Source organism: Nesoenas mayeri (assembly GCF_963082525.1).
Source record: "Nesoenas mayeri genome assembly, chromosome: 1".
NCBI lineage: Eukaryota > Metazoa > Chordata > Aves > Columbiformes > Columbidae > Nesoenas > Nesoenas mayeri.
Window position 1 is genome coordinate 42,461,443 of NC_137541.1, and position 19,380 is coordinate 42,480,822.

A 19,380-nucleotide genomic window follows, 5' to 3' on the forward strand; every position below is an offset into this window, starting at 1 on the left:
CGTCCACGAATCAGGGAAAACCACTGGGCCTGGAGCAAGTCAGCGGCCTCGTATTTATAGAGAGGAGCCGCGCGGTGATTGGTGCGTTGCAGCGCCCGCCCCGCTGCACGGCAGAAAGGTCCCTTCTGCCCGTTCATTTTGTGTTTCTTAGGGGTGAAAAAAGACGGTTTTTATCAGAATTCCTGCCACTAACTCACCCCCAGTTCGCAGCAGCGTGGAAAGGAAAGACTGTTGTTCCCCTCGGCAAAGTTTCCCTTCGAAGATGCAAAGGGTGAGTTAAAAAAGAGGCGATAAACCCTGAGTCCTGGACCTGGACAGACCTCGGGAGACAGAAACTTTTGTTTTTCCTTCTAGATAAAATCCGCGACGTAGGCAACTAAATCCCCAAAGTAATTAATTATTATTCTTTAAAGGGTCTTCTCTTAATCTGCACTGAAAATCAGGGATTTGAATCGATACTTTAATCGCAAATTGATTTCAAAGAGGAGGAAGTAACACAGGCTCATCTCGAGCACTGAATATGGATTAGAAATTAGCTTCTTTGTCCAAAATCCTTTACCTCTTTCAAAATAATTAAAATAACTTAAATTAATGCATTATGCAACAAGGCAAGAAGCAGATTAAAATCCTGTGAAGGGCTGTTTGTGCCCCAGAAGGAGATGACTTTTTACAGCGTAGCACCTTGTACTGTGTTGCTCCCTGTGCACAATACAGACATGGTTCCCTAGTGCTCTGCTACAGAAATATTTATTTTCTTAATAAATTAGGTGGCCTAAGTAGTTAACATGGACATTTTTTGTTAATAGTTATAATCAATGCCCTTTTGCTTTGTAAACCAGACGTGTTTTTATTTTGATACAGTTTGATTGGTGAAAATCTGAGTCATCTGAGGAGACATTGCTGCAGAGGATTTTCAATACTTGACACAATTAAACTCTCTTATCAGTTAGGGCTCCCCTTTCACAGCAGATTGTAAAATATTCTTTATATTCTTTTTTTCTTTTTTTTACTGTCCAGTGACTGATTTGAAGTAATATTAAAAATTATATATCCAGATGATACATCTATTACTCTAAAATGGCTGGCTGCTAGCAAGGAGGGAAAAGTGTTCATCTGCACTTTAAAAGTACCACAGTTGAACAAGTTAAAAATAAGTGTATTTTACTTCTATGAGTACAGAGAACTAAGATATGTATTCTCTCATATTTTTCACTATTGCCCACAACCTTTTGTTTTACCGACAGCGTGTAAACTGTTACCGCTTGCTATTGTAACTGGCAGTAATTAAATTTTTGTACAGTCTTATGATTCAAATACTTTGTTTTCAAATGGGTAATTATTAAAATGTGTTTATTGAACTATAACATTTCTTTGTGTGTTTATACTTCACCTTCTTTATGGTAATGTACAGCATTATATCTAAGGTAAAATCAGAACTGGCAACTGGCCTTTAATTTCCCTCAGTGGAGACCAGTTCCTCTCAAACTAATTCACTTTCAGGCAGAAAATGGGCACAGCAGCTCAAAGCCATGAAAAAAAAAAAGGTATTAAAAATTAATCATTCAGAATGCCTATTGTTATGAAAAAAGGACAAAGTCTGAAGGTCAAACGGTTCAGAGCAGGGAACAGTCGCTTTTAAAGAGATCAGTGAGTTACCTCAACTTCACACAGGGCTAAGCCGATGCAGGGAGAGGCCTGTGGGGGCTATTCTGACTCCTACCAGAGCAAAATTATTTCCTTCACTTAAACCTGATCTTTAGTATCTGCTTACCAGCAATTAGGCTTATTTTGTAATTTTTTTAATACTAAACACATAAGCATTGTAACAGCAAAGACAATAGTTTTGAGTTTGGGTAGTTTTTGTGGATTTCGATTTTGTATGGTTTTGGTGTTTTGGTCAGTTTTGCTTGTGTTTTCAGATGATCTACAGCTCCTTTTATGATGAAGTGGGTGGCTCTAAAAAGAGCCTTTGGGTTACTTTCGAGAGAAATACACTCCCCGCGTTTTACTTGCTTTTTGCCTTATGACTATCAGTCTTCTTGGGCAGCAGCACGGCCTGGATGTTGGGCAGCACCCCACCCTGCGCGATGGTGACCTTGCCCAGCAGCTTGTTGAGCTCCTCGTCGTTGCGGATGGCCAGCTGCAGGTGGCGGGGGATGATGCGCGTCTTCTTGTTGTCGCGGGCCGCGTTGCCCGCCAGCTCCAGGATCTCGGCCGTCAGGTACTCCAGCACGGCCGCCAGGTACACCGGGGCGCCGGCGCCCACCCGCTCCGCGTAGTTGCCCTTGCGCAGCAGCCGGTGCACGCGGCCCACGGGGAACTGCAGCCCGGCCCGCGACGAGCGCGACTTGGCCTTGGCCCGCGCCTTCCCGCCCTGCTTCCCGCGGCCGGACATCACCACCAGCGCTCTTCCGCTACCGCCGCTCAAACTGACGTGAACCACGCGTCACCGCGCTCCGCGCCCTGTCTCTTTTATAGCTTCCCCGCGCGCCCCGGCCTGCTTTTTGATTGGTTGTAGCACGCTCTCTCTCGCTGCGGCCAATAGCGCTGCGGATCCAAATCCACCCAATGGGAGAGCAGGCTGCTGGCCCTCCCCGTCCCGCCGCCCCGCCTGCCGGCCGCGGGGGAGGAAAGGGACGGGCTGGGCGCTCCCGGCGCGGGGGCAGCGACCACCCCTGGGCGGGGTCCAACCTCTCTCTTCGGCTCTGGTCCGTGCTCGCCTCGGCCGAGCGACCCCGCCGCCGCTGCCCCCCGGGACGTGCTCCAGAGCGCCTTTGGTAGGGAAACGTGTCCCCGCCTGCCTGAGGGGAGCAGACGCGCGCAGCTGCCTGCCGGGGACAAGGCGGGGAACTTCTGCTTGTGCCATCGCTGTCGTTTTAGAATCATCCTGCATTTAGAACTTCAAAAACTCTACGACGAGATTACTTTAAAAAAAATATATTAGAGAGTAGAAACATTAGCTTTGGTAAGAATATTTGCAACTCAATGTGTGTAGAAATCAGACAGGAACGTGTAACAAGGGAAATTTTTCTGATTCTGGAGAAAAATCACTCAAGTGCTGCTCAAACGAACATGGTATTATTTGCAAGGCTGTTCTGCAGGGCATTAGAAATCAGCCTTTGGTGCTTTTATTCAGAGTAGAGACTCACTGTACTGATAAGCTGATTTGACTTTATCAAGAGTTGGGATGTTCGGAATTATCTGGGTCCATCTTACAGAGAGATTCTTGGTCATTTTTCTTCCTTTGTTCTAATTATCTCTTTATTCCGTAACATCTTTTTCACTTTCTTCTATGCATTTCTAGCAAAGGCAGGCACTTTTTTTATTTAAATGATTGAAAGAGCCTGCACCCTGGCATTAGCTACATCCTTCTGCTACCCCAGTGTTTTACAGCAGGCTCTTCCTCTATTTTCCCCACAATTTTGACTTTTGCTCTCATTTCCATAAATTCTAGTTCTGTGTGATTTTCCCCCCATCTTCATTCCTTGATGTTTTTGTACTCTAACTTGTGGTTCTTATGCACGCACCACAGATCCCATGACAGGGATATAATAAAATTTTAGCGAAAGTGAGTAGTGTGGGTACCAGACTACGTTGCTTATCTTGGATACTAACATTGTCGTATTTCAGGAAAAGACAAAGCCATGACTCACACGAGGTCATCCATGATAACCTACCAAAACATTCCAAACAAAACAACAAAACACCCCAAAAGAAGACATTTCATCTAAATTCTACAACTCAGAGAGCAACAGAGAACTTCATCCTTCTTTCCAGAGGGTAAACTAGTAGGAATTCTGATCTAAACTGTTCCAAGTACGCCAGTCATGGCAGAAGGATTACAAACAAGGACAAATTAAAAAAAAAAAATCTCCATAGCACATAGAACATACAGCCACAACTTGTTTATGTCTGGACAACCAAGATAAGGTCCCTGTTCTGAAGGTTCAGTAACCTTTAGAAAGTATCTTTCCTTAGTGGTGCGATTCAGTGGATTATCCATAATTAATCTCAGAATCATTCTGCCTTTCTATGTTTGTGCCATCACTAATTTTCACTGACACACAGGGTAAATCACACTACTTATCTATGCCTCCGTTCTTTCTCAGCCTCTTTCCTCCCCATGATCATTTCTTCTCCTGTGAACACTCAGCCACAGGTGAAAAACAAGAGCACAAGATGGAAGTGGTGTTACAGAGAAGAATCCCAAGTATCTGTATGACCACAATACGAGAACAAATGGGCCTGGGTTTATGTTACCAATTGTCCAAATCTGGGAACATCTGGAGTTGTAGAGAAGATGGCATTATAGGACTGTGTCCATGACCAGTGCCATTATAAGGTAAGTACATAATTGTTTCCATGAGCTCTGTTGAAATACTGTTCTTGAATATGCCACAAGCTTTCTATTGTGTTCTTTTCTCCCTTTTAACAGGGCAATTTCTATTCAAATACTAAGCGTTGATTCAACTCTCCTTCAACAAATCATGTGATATATACACATGTATCTATTTAATACACTTTCTTATTTAAACCCTTTTTGACTGGGTACCGAGACACAGTAGAGACACAGGGGAGGATTTTCCTATTTTATCTTAATAGAAGTTTATGCACAAAACCTTACGTAATTTGATGGATGTTCAGCCAAAGCAAGTTATATTGATCTGCTCTTTTTTAAGGATTCCACTCATAGAGTCATTACCAGAAGCCGAAGATAATACATTAATAAACTGAAAACATTATCTAGCTGATGCACACATTGTCAGTTTAGCAGTCAAATTGCTTTACAATCGTTTCTGATGCTGAGAGATAAAAGATGGTCAGCAATCCTCAAAGCTGGATTTGATGTTTCTGCCATGGCTCGTCATTCATGTAGTTTGTGAAGAACTAGGTGATTAACCAAGTGCATAGATTGAAGCCAGAGCATCCACAGATCCCATTGCTTTTATCAAAGTGATAGGAAGAACTTACATCCTAGAACTGTGTCAAAGGCAAGGAAGGAAAAATATCTCCCATATTAATTTAGCTGAAGACAAATCATAGTTGTACTCAATCAGATGAAATATCAGCCCCAAGCAGAGCCAGTTTCTACACATACAGTCCCAGCTAGTCATACAGCTCCCAATCTCACGTTTGTCTGAAAACAAAACCACAACAGAATGTGAGAATCCTACTGTATGAGCCACACAAGAGGAAGCAGGCACCCTGGCCTTGGACTCTTCACAGAAAAAACACCTTCTTGTGACTCCTGGATGACCTGCGTTGTCAAATCCAACTCTTCCCTGTGCCCTCATGAGTCCAGCTCAGGGGAATTCTCTCCCCACCTCAGCCCCACATCTCTTCCCCACCCCCACACCTTTCCCCAAGCCCTTTTAGAGGTCTATCGATTGTAGGAAATTACCTACCTCTTTTACAACCCCCTTGCTCCCCAGGAAGGGTGAGGAAGTTATCTGTTATTATACACTTTCCTTGTGAATGAAACTTAGCTTTTTGTGTCCATTTGAACACCTAGCAAATTCAAATCCTTTTGCCTCTGTCTGAAGACAAATGGATACAGCAACAGGTGAATGTTTGCTCTGTCCCAAAAAGAAGAAAAGGTGGTCCACCCTGTGTGAGAATACAGCCAAAGAAACACAAAACAAAACATAAAAAAACCAAACAAAAAATCAAAAAAAATCCAAGTTGAAGTGGAGGAACAGAATTAATCAACCGACTGCTGCAGGTTACTAATGTAACCACAGAGCTGTCAGGGAGATTTTCTTGACTTTGAATGACCTTGAATGGGGGAGAGGTCCTGATCCCACACCACAGTTGTTCTCCTCAGGCTGCTTCCTGGGAGGGTCAATACTATTACTAAACTGAGAGTCAGAAGTACCAAAATGACCCCCATTCCCCCCCCCAAAAAATCACCATTCACACATTTCACTTATCAAACAACAAAATGCATTTTTTTTAAAGCTGAAATAAAGAATATATTCCATAAATATAACTTAAATACATATATGTGTACTTAAGATACTACCAACACAACAGCAACCAACTGCTGAACCAGGAAAAGAACTGTTGTACAAACCTATTTGTGCCCAGAATTCATGAAAACAAAATCCCCCTGCTCTGGCAGAGGGGGATTGGACTAGATGATCTTTTGAGGTCCCTTTCAATCCCTAATGTTCTGTGATACTGTGAAAGTTTCCAAGTGTAAGTTTCGGTAGCTGATAATTCTGTCTCCTTAAAACAGATTCAACCTCAAAGCACTGAGTATTCTGCTAAGTACAATGCTTATAGCCACCTAAAAGGTATTGTTCGAGGTATCTACTAGTCTAGCAGCTTAACAAGTTTTCTTTATTAAAAAACTAAAAACCCACAAGTCTGGATATATTCAGCTAGAAATTGATATATTTTTAGGAGGATTCACTCTTAATCACTAAGAAACCACCAGTTCTTCAACAAGGATAATGAAAGGTTTTCTCAATCTTTCACACTATATTATACTTAAAACACTAACTCACACTTTCTTCCTTTTTTTAACAGGATGAAGACACCTACATAAATAGCTAACTACTAATATTGGGCCCTGTGCTCAAATTCATTGTTCCAGGCAAAACTTTGCATTTTTGAAATATTTTTTCTCTCTCTGAAGAGCAGCTCATTTGGGAGAGACATTACCAACACAACTGATCTCACTGGTCTTAAAACTGATTTGTCTACGAGATTCCAGGAGATTTTGTAGTCTGTTTCAAAGGAGAATAAAGATCTGCTTCTTGCATGTCGTAAGGGTTATTGGTATATTTGGCTGTCAGCATAGTAAATGAAGCTAAAGGAATACTTCTGCCAAAACATAAAAATAATTATTTTTTAAGATGGAAATGTCAAAGTTGCAAAAGTATCTGCACCTTAAAAGCATTAAGTTATAGAATTTTAAATCAGAGAATTTTAGCAGAATTTTAGTTTAGAAGAATGTATTATTTATAATGAAGCTATTGCTTTTCTTTTCTGAGGTTCAGAATGCCTGTCTCTTCCCCCAAGGTCAAAGAACCTCCCCCCTTTCCATCCACAGGCTAGTTTTGGACAAATCACAAGGAAACCAGTATTTCAATACACTGAACGTTTATTGTCTTTCACAAGACAAAATGAAGTTTCCCCTGCCGATGAAAAGCCATTAAGATGACCATAAAGGGGACAGGATGCAAAATTCCAGTGTACAATATATGCAACAAATTACCTCCCTGACTACCCTGGAAGAAAGATGATTGATAATCTCACTGCAACTAAAAATCCAGATTATAAAATATTTACAGAAAAGAACAGTACAGAAAATAACTGGACAACCATATGTGTATGAAACGCTGCTAACGCTTTTCTGGCTCCTTAGAAACCTGTTCCACTACCCTCACCAGAGCATTCCAGATGTGCAAAGATTCAGGCAGAGCACAGTCACCCCCTATTCCCACATCCCCCTCCCCAGAGCACCATTATCTCCCTCCAAGGAAGGGAAAGGACTCAAGGGAAGCAGCGTCACCTTCTCGACTGTAACTTCCTTCCACAAGTGGACATGCTAGCTCTGAAAGGAGGTCCCCAGCCAAACCTCATCTGCAGCGGTCTCGTTATTCAGAGCACACTGGCAAGTTAACCTGTGGGTAGGGAACAATTCCCTGTTCTGCGAGCTCTTTCATTGCTTGCAGGAGGACTTTTCCTTCTCTGCCCTCCACGGTGGTCTGATCTGTGTTCAGAGGAGCAGGAAAGCTGACTAGGACTATGAGAGGTCACAGGAGACCTTCCATTTCCTTCATGAAAGCTTCATACACGTCATCCTTTGTCTGTACAGAGATAGGGGCAGACGATCCAGCCTTAGGGGCAGCTTTGGTTAATGGGAGAGCAGGCTCATCATCCTGTTTTCTCAGGGAGGCAGCAGAAGCCCCTTTATTCTCCCGGCGCACTCGCAAGGCAGTGGGCACAAAGCGAGTGATCTCTGCCTTGGGGTTAGTGATCTGCGGCTTGGCACTGATCGTGGCCGTAGCTTTCTTCTCAATGGTGGCCGCACTGGTGTCATCCGCCTTGGGGCGCTGAATCAAACTGGGTGGGGCACTCAGTACCCCGGGATTTGGAATAGGAGCTGGTGGGAAGAGGCCAGGTGGGGCAGGTCCTAATGGAGGCACCAGAGGTGGCCGTAACATGCCTGGGCGAGGAGGAGGGATACCTGTGAGAAGAAAAGCAAGCATGAGCTGACTCCACACCTGGGAGTCTTAAAATCTTCGATCAAAAAAGATGCACAGGCTCAGAAAGCCAAGAAGGAAAAACAAACCCAACAAGATACAGTAGCACCGTCTTTGGAGAAAAAAAAAAAAAAAAAAAAAAGTTTTGAACCCTGCACCAAATTCTGGGTTGAAAATGCTGCTGATCCTCAGACTTTGAAAGCTACATGTGCCTGTGTATTGCTCCCTTTCGAATTTTGAAGTTATAATCTGAAAACAGTTTCTTGATGATCCATTCCATTGGAATTTCAGTCATCAGAAATGTTTGGTCAAGCAGAAAAAATAAAAGGCCCTATGTCCAACTCATTAAGTGGAGCACCACTACAGCACCCTGGGGTTATTCAGGAATAGTCCAGCAGGAGTTCATAATCTAAAATTCCCTCTTTGAGGACAAATGTCTTGCTGCCAAACTACACACAGTAGTATGGAATTATTTGTTATTACAAAGAAAAAGATACAGCACAATACAGCCACACTGACAGGAACAAAGACAAGCTAGTAACCGCTTATACTTCCTGTCTTGGTCACCACAAGCAGAAACTGGGAAAATCAAGCAGGGAGAAACTTGGCACTGAGGCAACCAGAACACTTTACCTGGTGGGGCAGGAGGGGGCAGGCGAGGAGGAGGCCCACGTGGAGGAGGACCTGGGGGCAGACCTGGTGGGGGGCCTGGGGGAGGGCCAGGTGGTCGCCCAGGTGGAGGGCCTGGTGGCAGAAGTCGAGGTAAAGGCCCACGCAGTCCTGGTAAACCAGGAGGTCTCAGGAACGGAGGAGCTCCTAAAAGCATGCACACAAATGACGAGAAATTTAGTTCACAGTTAAGAAAACCCACAACTATTCCATCACCTAAAACTAAAAATCTTCAACAGGAATTTGAAAGCTGTTCTGATGCTAACCAGCCACCGCACTAAACAGGTCTTCTAAAAAAAAGAAGTCTGCAACATAGGCAGCAGTTTTTAGACTCAGAGAAAAGCTTCTTCATAATAGTCGAGTATGTTCTCTCGTGTAAAAAAGGGATCTTCCCCATGTAATGAAATAATAGTAAAGAACAGCCACTGAACTGAGATGGTTAGAACTTAAACAACTCCAAGTGAAAGAATTTTTCACTCTGGCATCTGATTGCCGTTCTTGCCTGAAGGGTGGTTTTGCTCTATTGAAAGTAGCTGTTTTGAGGTTTGAGGTTCGCCCTCTAGGAGATATCAGAAATAAAACTGTGGAGAAGACAATGGAAACAACTTAGGTCTCCCCCCACAGAAAAAAAAAATCACATTGTTAATGTACCCATATAGAATGAAATACATTAAAATTATAGTATATACTGCTCCTCACTGTAGTCCAGCTATTGACCTTTGCAATGTTAAGAACCCAAGAGACAGATTTATACACTCTTAAAATTACTAAGCAGCTTATTACTGTTACACAGTTCAACTATATGATAACCCTGCTAATTTAGAGAAAATAAATTGCTGCATCCTTTAAATAAAAAAAATTCAAGTGTTTGCCCTCAAAAACAACATACACTATAAAAAAAAGTTATTGACTAGCCCCATTGCTAATAGTCTCCATGCAGTCTAATATTGTCATAAATTCAACTTAGTACTTATTTCATCTGAGGATAGTTTTCTGCCCTAGCAAGACTAAAATACATTCAGGTGGTGGAACAGCAGAAGCACTGTAGCTTGTTAAAAAAAAAGCCAAAGCCTGTATCTCAGCAGTGGCTCCCAAACCTCTTTAGCATGTCTTGTTCAGGACAAGGTGTGAAGGGAAGAACACAAGAGAAGAAAAAACCAAAACAAAACAAAACAAACAACACACAACACGACACACTAGCATGCTGGAGAGGCATATGGCACCAGGCCTTCTCATTCTTCACACTCCAACACCGGCCCCACTGCCGGTCAGTGCCAATGACCAAATGGCCATCAGGCTGACTACAGCTACAGGTAGTCAGAAGAGATCAGACAGGTCTCAGCAAGTATAACACTAAGCTCGTGCACCTCATCTGCAACACATTCTGTAGCTTCACAACTCCCAAACTGATAAACTGTCTGCAGTACCAATAGCCCACATCCTTCAAATCTAAGCAAATTGAGTATTCACCTGGTGGAGGGCCGGGAGGAAGGCCAGTGGGTGGGCCTGGGGGCCTCAGTGGAGGGGCCGGAGGTGGTCCTAGTGGAGGTGGCCCAGGCATAGGAGGTGCCTGTATCTGAGTTGAAGGAACCGACTGTGAAGACTGTTGCTGCTGTTGTGTCTGGGAGGTTGCAGTAGATGACCCCGTCTCTGCAAGAGCTTCCTCACTGAGTTGTTGCTGTTGCTGCTGTTGCTGCTGTGATGTCTCCTCAGACTCCGAGTCATCTTCCTCCTCCTCCTCTTCTTCTGAATATTCCTCCACTTCTCTCCCTTCTTCTGGAATTTCCTGACCTGGAAATGGAGACATACTTACAAAAATCAGTCCACAGGTAACGTCTGTGAACATCACAGATAAACCTAAGCATACAAAATAAAAAAGAAAATATAAACTTCACTTCAAAGGAAATTAAACTGACCACATTTTGTTATTAAACAGAAAATTTAAAAAAAAAAGAACACAAAAAAGTCACAGTTCTGGATAGCTCTGCTACCAAGAGCTATGTGTTCCTGTGGGAACTGAAACTTCTACCCAATCCAAATTGCAGCTATTTGATCTATGGTTTGTGGGAGCTTGAGAAGGGGAAAGGGTGTGCAAAAGGAGAGGGGAAAGAACATGAAATAACTTCCTACGATCATCTGAAGGGTGTGGGGGGGGAAACTGTTTTTTTAATTAAAATAGAACTGATTTTATTTAGACCTAAAATAAACATAATCCCCATCTCCAAGAAACGCTAGCACCTCTAAAAGATGCTGAGGTGTCTTTCTAAAACAAAAAAACCCAAAATATTCACTCTGTGGGTTAACTTGTTTCTGCAAAAGGACATTTTTAGGGAGCATTAATTCTTACAGGTTACAGGCTGAGCCCAAAGACAATCTCACCTTTTGTTGCACTAAGAGGTTCACATTTCATTTGAGCAATTGCTTAAAAGTTAAGCAAGATAAAATTCAGAGGAAATAATCCCAGTACATCAAAAACACTTGTAAAACGCTACTAAAACTTCAACTCTGCTTTGCGAAACACACACATTACTAGACTGAAAATAACTTTAAAAGGTAAAACGACAAACACCTAACCACAACTGATACTCCTAGCAGACCTTACATTATGACAGTAAAATATCTACTCCATCAAAGAAAAACTCTGCGAAGTAAGCTTACCAGAGAAACTTCAACTGGAAACCTAATGGCATACCTGATATATCTGTCTCACTGACCTGCCATTCGTAACATCATGGCCTGGAGTGGAGTCAGTTCTTTCATGTTCTTCTTCTTTTTTCGTGACTTCCCAGCAGGCATGTCTGCAAACCGTACACTATGACCTGAAGAAACCAAAGCATAGGCAAGGGTAGCCAGGAGGTGGGAAGAAAATAATAAAAAACAGTCTGTAAGTCTTCTACCTTCTGTGGATAATGTATAATTCGAAGATAATGATGCTCATTATGTAAGAGTTAACATTGATGTCACTGATTATCTGAACTTTTGCTAAGCCAGTGTTGACTATCAATTGGTCTCTGCTGAGCAATCAAGAAAGAAAATATTATCCAAAAGCATTAGCAGTATGAAATTCAGTTCTCTTAGAAGTGTTGTTTAAGTCACTGAAGAATGAGTATATTTTACTCTGAGGGTTAATTTTTGTAGGATACCTTGCAATTCAATGTTTCAGGTGAAAAATGGCTTGCAAGCTTATTAAGCTAACTCAGCTGTTAAGAACACAGGTCCATCTGAAAAGATGCTTCACTTTTAGACAGATTCCTTCTGATTCATTGACTTATAGAAATTCTTCTGCTGTTAGTTAGAACAGTTAGCTGGCTAAACAATTTACTTCCCCCCTGCCTCAGCCAGGATAAGACAGGAACTCTGTTAAGTAGTGTTTCTCTTTTGAAAAATCAACCCCCAAACTATAACTTCCCATCATACCGGATTTCTTTTCTTCACCACCTTCCCTCTCCTTGTCATTATCACGATGCAGGAAGTCCTCGCCTTCACTGTCTGCATCTGACCTATCGCTGTCACTGTCATCACTACTCTCGTCATGCTTGTCTTGATCCATATCCTCATCTTCACTGGTACTGGACATATCATCATCGTGCCCTCGCTGTCCTGCAGGAAACAAAGTATTAGGAAATGCATAAATTCCAAATATACTAGTGTGAAAGGCAGAATACTTTCTATGTCTACAGTTGGAAAGATCCCCCTAGCAACAGCATGGACATGTTGTCAACCCTTTACTGTTTAGCACATATCCTTAAAGAATGTTTTGGAGAGCCTATTCATAAGACTCCCTATTAACCAGCTAGTTAATTTGCACAGCAAACAAGTGAAGGTAAATCCTGTCTGCAACTCATTAGTTCACTTCTATTCAGCAATTGCCCACCATTGAAATACTTCAGTGCTTTCTGGTATGCAATAAAGCTGATCTACCCATTCAAAAAGGTTTCTGGGGATGATACAGTAACTGTGTTAAAAAAAAGGACCCAGGTTCTCCTACCAAATCTATACCCAAACTTGGTTTGGATTTTGGAGGGATTGGGTTTTTTTTGTTTTGTTAGTTTTTGCTGGTTTGTTGAGATTTTTGTTTTGTTTTAAAGGGAAGATTTCTCAGATAAAGGTTTTTTCCCCTTTATTTTTGTTTTTAATTTTGTTTTGGTTTTTAAGAGATAATATGTAGTGTTTCAGCCTTGTTAAGACTACACAGAAAAATATCCAACCTCTGCAACATAAAAAAAAAAAAAAAAACCAAAACACAACAGGTAGAATCACCTCAGAGGTACAATCACTCAAGAAGAGTCCTTCAGGTAGTATTAACACCTGTATTGCCAGAGAACAACTTGTCTAGGGCACATTATGTTCATGAAAGTACTATCCAGAGCAGAACAGAGAGGTCAAGGAAAACCCCAGACAGTAACAGAAAAGTCCCTACCTGCTTCAGAACCGTAAGAAATCTCCTCTTCTCGTCTTCGAGGAGCCATCTCCAAAGTGAAGCCCACTTTACGGCCATACATCTGTAGGACTTGAGGTGGGGGTGGCCCTGGAGGAGGTCCAGGGGGCTTCCTGCCTGGAGGCAAACGTGGCACACCAAGCCCAGGAGGAGGAAGCATGGACCGAACTGGTGGTCTGGAATTAAGAAAGGAAATGAGAAATGCAGGAGTAAACACAAATGAAAGCAAACACGCACTTCTGTAGCTTTCTCTGATGCTTACACAGCAGCCTTCTAAAAAGAAACACAAACATTTATAAAATATAGATTTGTCCCAAAAAGGTTACAACCTCATACAAAGACATGATTGCTGAAGGTCAGACAAAAGCAAGCTTTTCAGAAGGCAACTGAAGATTGAATTCCACCACAGAAGCAGAATGAGGTAACCACAAAGTTGGTAAAAACAGAAGGCTATTCAGAAAGACATAGAATGAACTAGTACTAGAAAAAGAAACTTGACAAACAAGGAAACCAGGAGCTTAAACTGGATATACTAGCATGACAAAAGAACACATATGGCAGTTTAAGGGGAATTTTTGTTCAAAGTGGCAGGGCTTTAAGTTTTACTCATATGCAGAAAGACAAATGCTAGAAGACAGTGTATTACTCAAAACAATTTAAAGAAAAAACTGTAATAGAAGGAAAATATTTAAAAGGGCTTTGGTTAAAAAAAAGTATAATTCACTCATAGAACTCCCAATTTCCACTAGACAATATCACCTCTGCTTCTGCCCCTCGTTCCCCCCAAGTAAGAGCGCTCCTTTTTTACTTCCCCTCCAAGTTTCTTTTTCCACTTACCCATAGGCTGATGTTTTCTTGAGGATAGAAGGTGGTTGGGCCCCTGGAAGGGGAATGTCCTGTATGAGTATGTTGGAGGGAGCGTGTGGCATATCTGGTAAGGGGATACTTTCCACTTCAACATGCTGAGCATTCTAGGGAAGAAATAAAAAATAAAGAAAAGAAAAAGAGAGAATGGATTACTCCCACAGAAGCTACTGCACAACCTCATTACCTTTCAAAGTACAGAACACACAGGACCTGCCATCACTTGCCAAAGGTGTCTGTTCTTAGGGCACGTTATCTTGCAGCACTTCATGAGAGACATTTGGGAAAAAGTCAACAGTAAAAGCTTTCAACACAAAACAGCGCAGATGCAGTGCACCCATGAAAGGCTTTAGCATTTCAGTCAAAACCCAGTCAGGTTTCCATCTCCCTCTAGACCTCCAGTCCCCAAAGCAAAGGGGCTACAGACAAGTATGCCTGTATTTTTTTAAGCATCCAGAAGGCACAAATCACAACCTGGTGCATATTCTAAAGAAAAACATATCTTGAAGATACTTGCACTTGGGCAACATTATGTTCTTCAATATGGTAGGGAAGAATGTCAAACAAAGCTCTTTAAAGGAATGCTAAAGGATTCTCATTATTTCCAGCAACAGATTTAGCAGAAATTCACAGAAATTTCACCTGCACACTCACAAGTTTACTCTAAAACAGAAAACAATACTGATATTGTCAATCTGCAGCATAGATTTCCCTTTCCCCTGTAATTTCTTGTTGAATGAAATCAGTATATTGGAGACAAATGCAGACTTGACAACCCCCATGCTGTCCTCACTGAAATGCTATTAAATGGAGATACTACGAAAATGAATATAAGTACTTAATATGGGGCACATAATGGGTGTCTTATAAAGTTCCCTTCCTTCATAATTGTCAAACCTAATGCGCAGACAAAGAGTATACACTACCACAGATACAAGCCTGAACTACAGCAAGCATTACCTTGACAGCATCAAAATACTGGCTGAGTTGTGATCTCTTCTGCTCGTATTCCACTTCCAGCTTGCGCAGTTCTTTATAGATGTCAGGATTCTCCTTCTCATAGAGCCGCAAGATGCGCTCAAAAGTTTCACGGAGCTTTTTGCGTTTATCCTTTAGCACTTTTTCATTAAGTTGTGGCTGCTGTACTGGGTTAAATTCTAATCCAAGACAGCAAAAAAACAACCCCAAAATTCTTAAGTTACTCTAGTCCACAACTGTGAGGAATGAAACAACTTCAAAGCAGACAACTTCCAATCCCTATTTCCAGGAAGTCTTCAGCCTTATGACAATCACCTCCTTCAACTCCAAGTCACTATCGCACACACTACTAAGACTTCATAGCAGCCATCTTCTTGACAAAAAAAGAGTACTATTTGATAGCACATCAATCATAATCAACCCCCAATTATTCATAGAATCTCCCCTTCTAACAGGAAAAACAAAAGGTTACTCTATTTTAATCTCCCAGTCATCCCTTAATACTATGTTATGCATCTACATAAACCACTGCCAAAGTCTAACACCTGGTAACTCTCACTTACCCATCTCATCCAATTTTTCCATGTCCCGGATAATCTGCTTTGGATCTTTCATCTTTAATACAGCTGCTCGTACCATCATTCGTTGTTTTTTGTTCTAAGACAACCAGAGATCAAGGAGGTCAGAAAAGTGTCACAGGAGAAAGAGACAGAACCTTTGTACTAAATACACCCCCTCTCAATATTCTCAGTCTGCAGAAAAAAAACATTCTTCAAAATGCCCCGCAAATATTAACCATGGCACGCAGCAACAGTAATTAAGACTTCTGGGAATTTTAATTCCACTATCTTGCTATTTACAAATGTTTCTATAATTAGTTCACTCCAATTAAAACATATAATCAACAAGATAAACCAACTGACAAAAGGTATATAGCAAAACATGCTAAAATGTATTTGAGTTTTGGGTCGTTCATTTATGGTTTGTTTGGTTTGGGTATTTTTGTTATTTGCTTGTTTGTTTCAGTTTTATGCTTGCTTGTTTGTTTGTTTGTTTTGGGGGAAGGGTGGGTTGTTTTTTTTTTTTAATTCCCAAGTACTTACAATAATGTTTCAAAAAGCTGCAATTGTCACAAATTAAAAAATACCAGATTATGAGATACGGTTGCTCAACAAAAAAAAAAAATTCTGTCTGTGTTTTCCTGAACTACTTGTTTGGACAGTATTTTCCAAAGTGAATCTCAGGATATTAACCAAAATATCTGTAGTCTGTTCATTGGCTGTGGTCCATTACAATCACAAACATGATACATAGTGCAGGGAACACCAAGTAAACATTTCTGATCTCTTTATTTACCTTCTTCAGCTCCCTTTTCCGAGCCTCCTTCCCTAGAGAGGTGAGAGAAAGAGAAAATAACTTGAAAGAGACGGTCGAATTCATTAAGAACCTTTCCTTCATCAAGATTAGTGCTGTTTCTCAACAGTTCACTGTTTAGAAAGACTGTAGCATTTAAACTTGTCTTCCCAGTGAAAGACAGCATGAAGTAGATTTCTATTTCATGTGTATCACACAGAAAGAAAAGGAGATACAGTAGTAATCATATCTCCAGAGGCAGAAGTGTTTCTATATAGAAAGGAACAATAGGCAGCAAAAGTCATACTGATGTGTGCAGTCATGGAAGGATTGCTGCACAGGAGCTGAAACAGATCCAACAACAAACAGCACACTCTAAAAATATGCAGGCTTTGAACACACATCTGAAATCAAGCATATTGACAATGGAAGTCTGGATTTCCCTTATCTGCTTTGCATTGATAACATCTGGCATGTTACCAATAGGAAAAACACAGTTATAAGACTCCCTCATCTAACCAGACCACTTGCAAAATTTGACTCATATTCCAGCCTCAGACAGATTAACAATGTCCCAAGCAGCAGCTTGCAGTCTAGCCAACAGCTAAGTACAAAGACCCGTGAACGCTGGTATCTACAGTAAAAAACAAGAGGTAAATACTGAAGAGAAGCAGCAGCATGAAAGCAAGCAGCCTTCTCAGGAAGTTTTTACACCAGCTAAAACTGAGATAATATTTTTCAGGGTGAATCAGAACTGAGTTTCCCCACAAGTGAGGATTTTATGTTCAGAGAAAGCTTTTTATCTGCTTCCCTGTAACCCCCATTCCCATCTGCTTAGCTTTACAATTACTTACGGGCCTGATCCGTGGGATTCATGAACTTCCCACTCTTGGTGGATGATGTAGATCTCCGCCCCATTTTGACTTCTTTCCTTCCGCCTCAAAACAAAAATTAAAAAGAGGGAGCGACCTGGAAAAGATGACATAGTTTCAGGTCCTGTGCATGAGCACCTTGAGTATGTTTATTCCTCCTCTCTATATCACCAGCTTGCTCCGTCAAAAACCTCAAATACTTGCGTGGTCCTCAGACATCTACATCATCACCCTACTTTAACTAAGTACTACTATTTAAGTGCCTACTTACTACTACTTTACTAGGTACCCACTTTAAATGAATCAACTAGTTCATTATTCACCCCAAGATTCAAAACAAGAAGATTTTGCTTATACTACAGAGGGGCGCAGGGGAGGAAGAGACACGCATTCTGTTTTTCTGAGCCTACCAGAGTTCTTCTAGCTTTTCACTTACTTTCATAAGTGCTCTTAAATTTCTATCTGTCTACTCCTCTCTACTTCAAATGTTCCCACAAATTTACTCCTCTCCTCAAACATTTAAGCTGCCCTTGACCTCTTTCCCCTGCACTCACTGTACCCATTAGCAAGCGTTCTGCACACGCATCTGTGTCGTCTTCTCCTCCCCATAGGCCACTGCTATACCCGTCCTTATGCTCTCTACCTCCATCAGTGTTATTTCAAGCTGTGTTATGATGACCAGAGAAGAAAAGGTTATTTGGGAAACAATTATTTCCTGTCTTTAGATATATCTTCAACTTACAGACTACCAAAGTGTCCAAATTATAGCCAGGGCCATTGACTCTCTCACAGATCTAATCTCCTTCCACCTCTGCCCCAACTTGCCTGTCAAAACACCATGAGAGGCTGCAGGGAGGGGGAAGAAAAAAAAAAATAACCACACAATGGATTCAATCCCAGAATCTAAAACACTCTCTGAAACTTGGGAGCTGATGGGGTACAGATTTGTAGTCACCACACTCATCCAAATAGATTGCAACCAGAATGAAAGGATTCACGAGTTCACTCTGAAATTCTCTGCAGACTCACTACAGTCATCATGTGCATCTTTCTTCCCTAATTACAGAAAATGTCCCTTTCAAACCACTAAATGATATCCCTCCCGCTACCCCTTAAAAAGAAGTTTAAGCACAGCATCTCGCTTAGTGCTTCAAGGCCTCACAGAAAGGGTTCCAAGCTTCTTTGACTGACCACATTAAATGCGCTAACTAGTAAAAAACTAGAGAGCTCTGCCCACGGGTCCTGCTACCGGGTTATGCTCACAACTGTCCTGCTGCCTGCAAAAGCACCTCATGATTTCTGATTATCAACAACGTAATATTACACCAATTTATTTTTTACTTTTGCAAGACACCATCATTTCCTCAGGGGGGACGCTCACCAGCCAGAGGCAGGAGTTACATTTGCACCCCGCGTTTCCCAGATTTCTACTATTTTAAGGGGAAAAAAAGAGTAAACTCCTGAAACCTCGATCCCGAATCCTTTTAGGACACAAAGCAAAGAGCTTCAAATATACAACCGAAGGAGAAAGGGGGGTGGGAACTAAAATCTAAATGTATGATATTTTTTTGGCCACTGGGGAGCGATGCAGAAAGCCTCCCATGAGGCACCCAAAAGCCTCCCCTCCTCCCTCGGCGGAGGGAAGAAGAACAGGCGGCGGTGCCAACTGCCCTCTCCTCCTCTCCTCCCAGCCCGGTCCCGCCGCGCTGCTCTCACCCTCCGCCCGGCCGGGCCGTCCCGGCTCCTCCCGCCGCAGCGGCCTCTACGAGCCCCGCGCTCCCCGCCGCGGCCCCGCCGCCATCTTGAACCGAGTGGCGCGCTGCCGTAAGGCGCGACTGCCGAACGGCGCTCCGGAAGTGGAATCTGCAGCGCGCCGGCTCCAACTCTATGATTCCGCCTCCTTTTCTCGCCCGGGTGGAGGCTCCTCTATGGTTATGCGGGGGGTGGTCACAGCCGTCACTGCCCACCCCGCTCTTCTGGGGAGATGCCGCTG

At 42.2% G+C, this 19,380-nt stretch overlaps 2 protein-coding genes across 2 annotated transcripts; both read right to left on the reverse strand.

Moving 5' to 3' along the window:
- Positions 1-1,870: 1,870 nt before the first annotated feature.
- On the reverse strand, positions 1,871-2,395 carry LOC308043683 (histone H2A; the record flags this gene model as incomplete). The annotated part of the gene is made up of 1 exon (XM_080349904.1): positions 1,871-2,395. One exon carries the CDS (start codon positions 2,393-2,395, stop codon positions 2,006-2,008), a length of 390 nt encoding a protein of 129 aa, XP_080206030.1. The 3' UTR covers positions 1,871-2,005.
- A 4,716-nt stretch (positions 2,396-7,111) lies between these two features.
- WBP11 (WW domain binding protein 11) lies at positions 7,112-19,199 on the reverse strand. The gene is made up of 12 exons (XM_080363195.1): positions 19,104-19,199; positions 17,370-17,484; positions 16,519-16,550; positions 15,726-15,819; positions 15,145-15,341; positions 14,158-14,291; positions 13,303-13,496; positions 12,300-12,482; positions 11,597-11,701; positions 10,353-10,673; positions 8,847-9,029; positions 7,112-8,197 (listed from the first exon to the last, which is right to left on the reverse strand). Exons 2-12 carry the CDS (start codon positions 17,431-17,433, stop codon positions 7,764-7,766), a joined length of 1,941 nt encoding a protein of 646 aa, XP_080219321.1. The 5' UTR covers positions 17,434-17,484; positions 19,104-19,199; the 3' UTR covers positions 7,112-7,763.
- Positions 19,200-19,380: the final 181 nt, after the last annotated feature.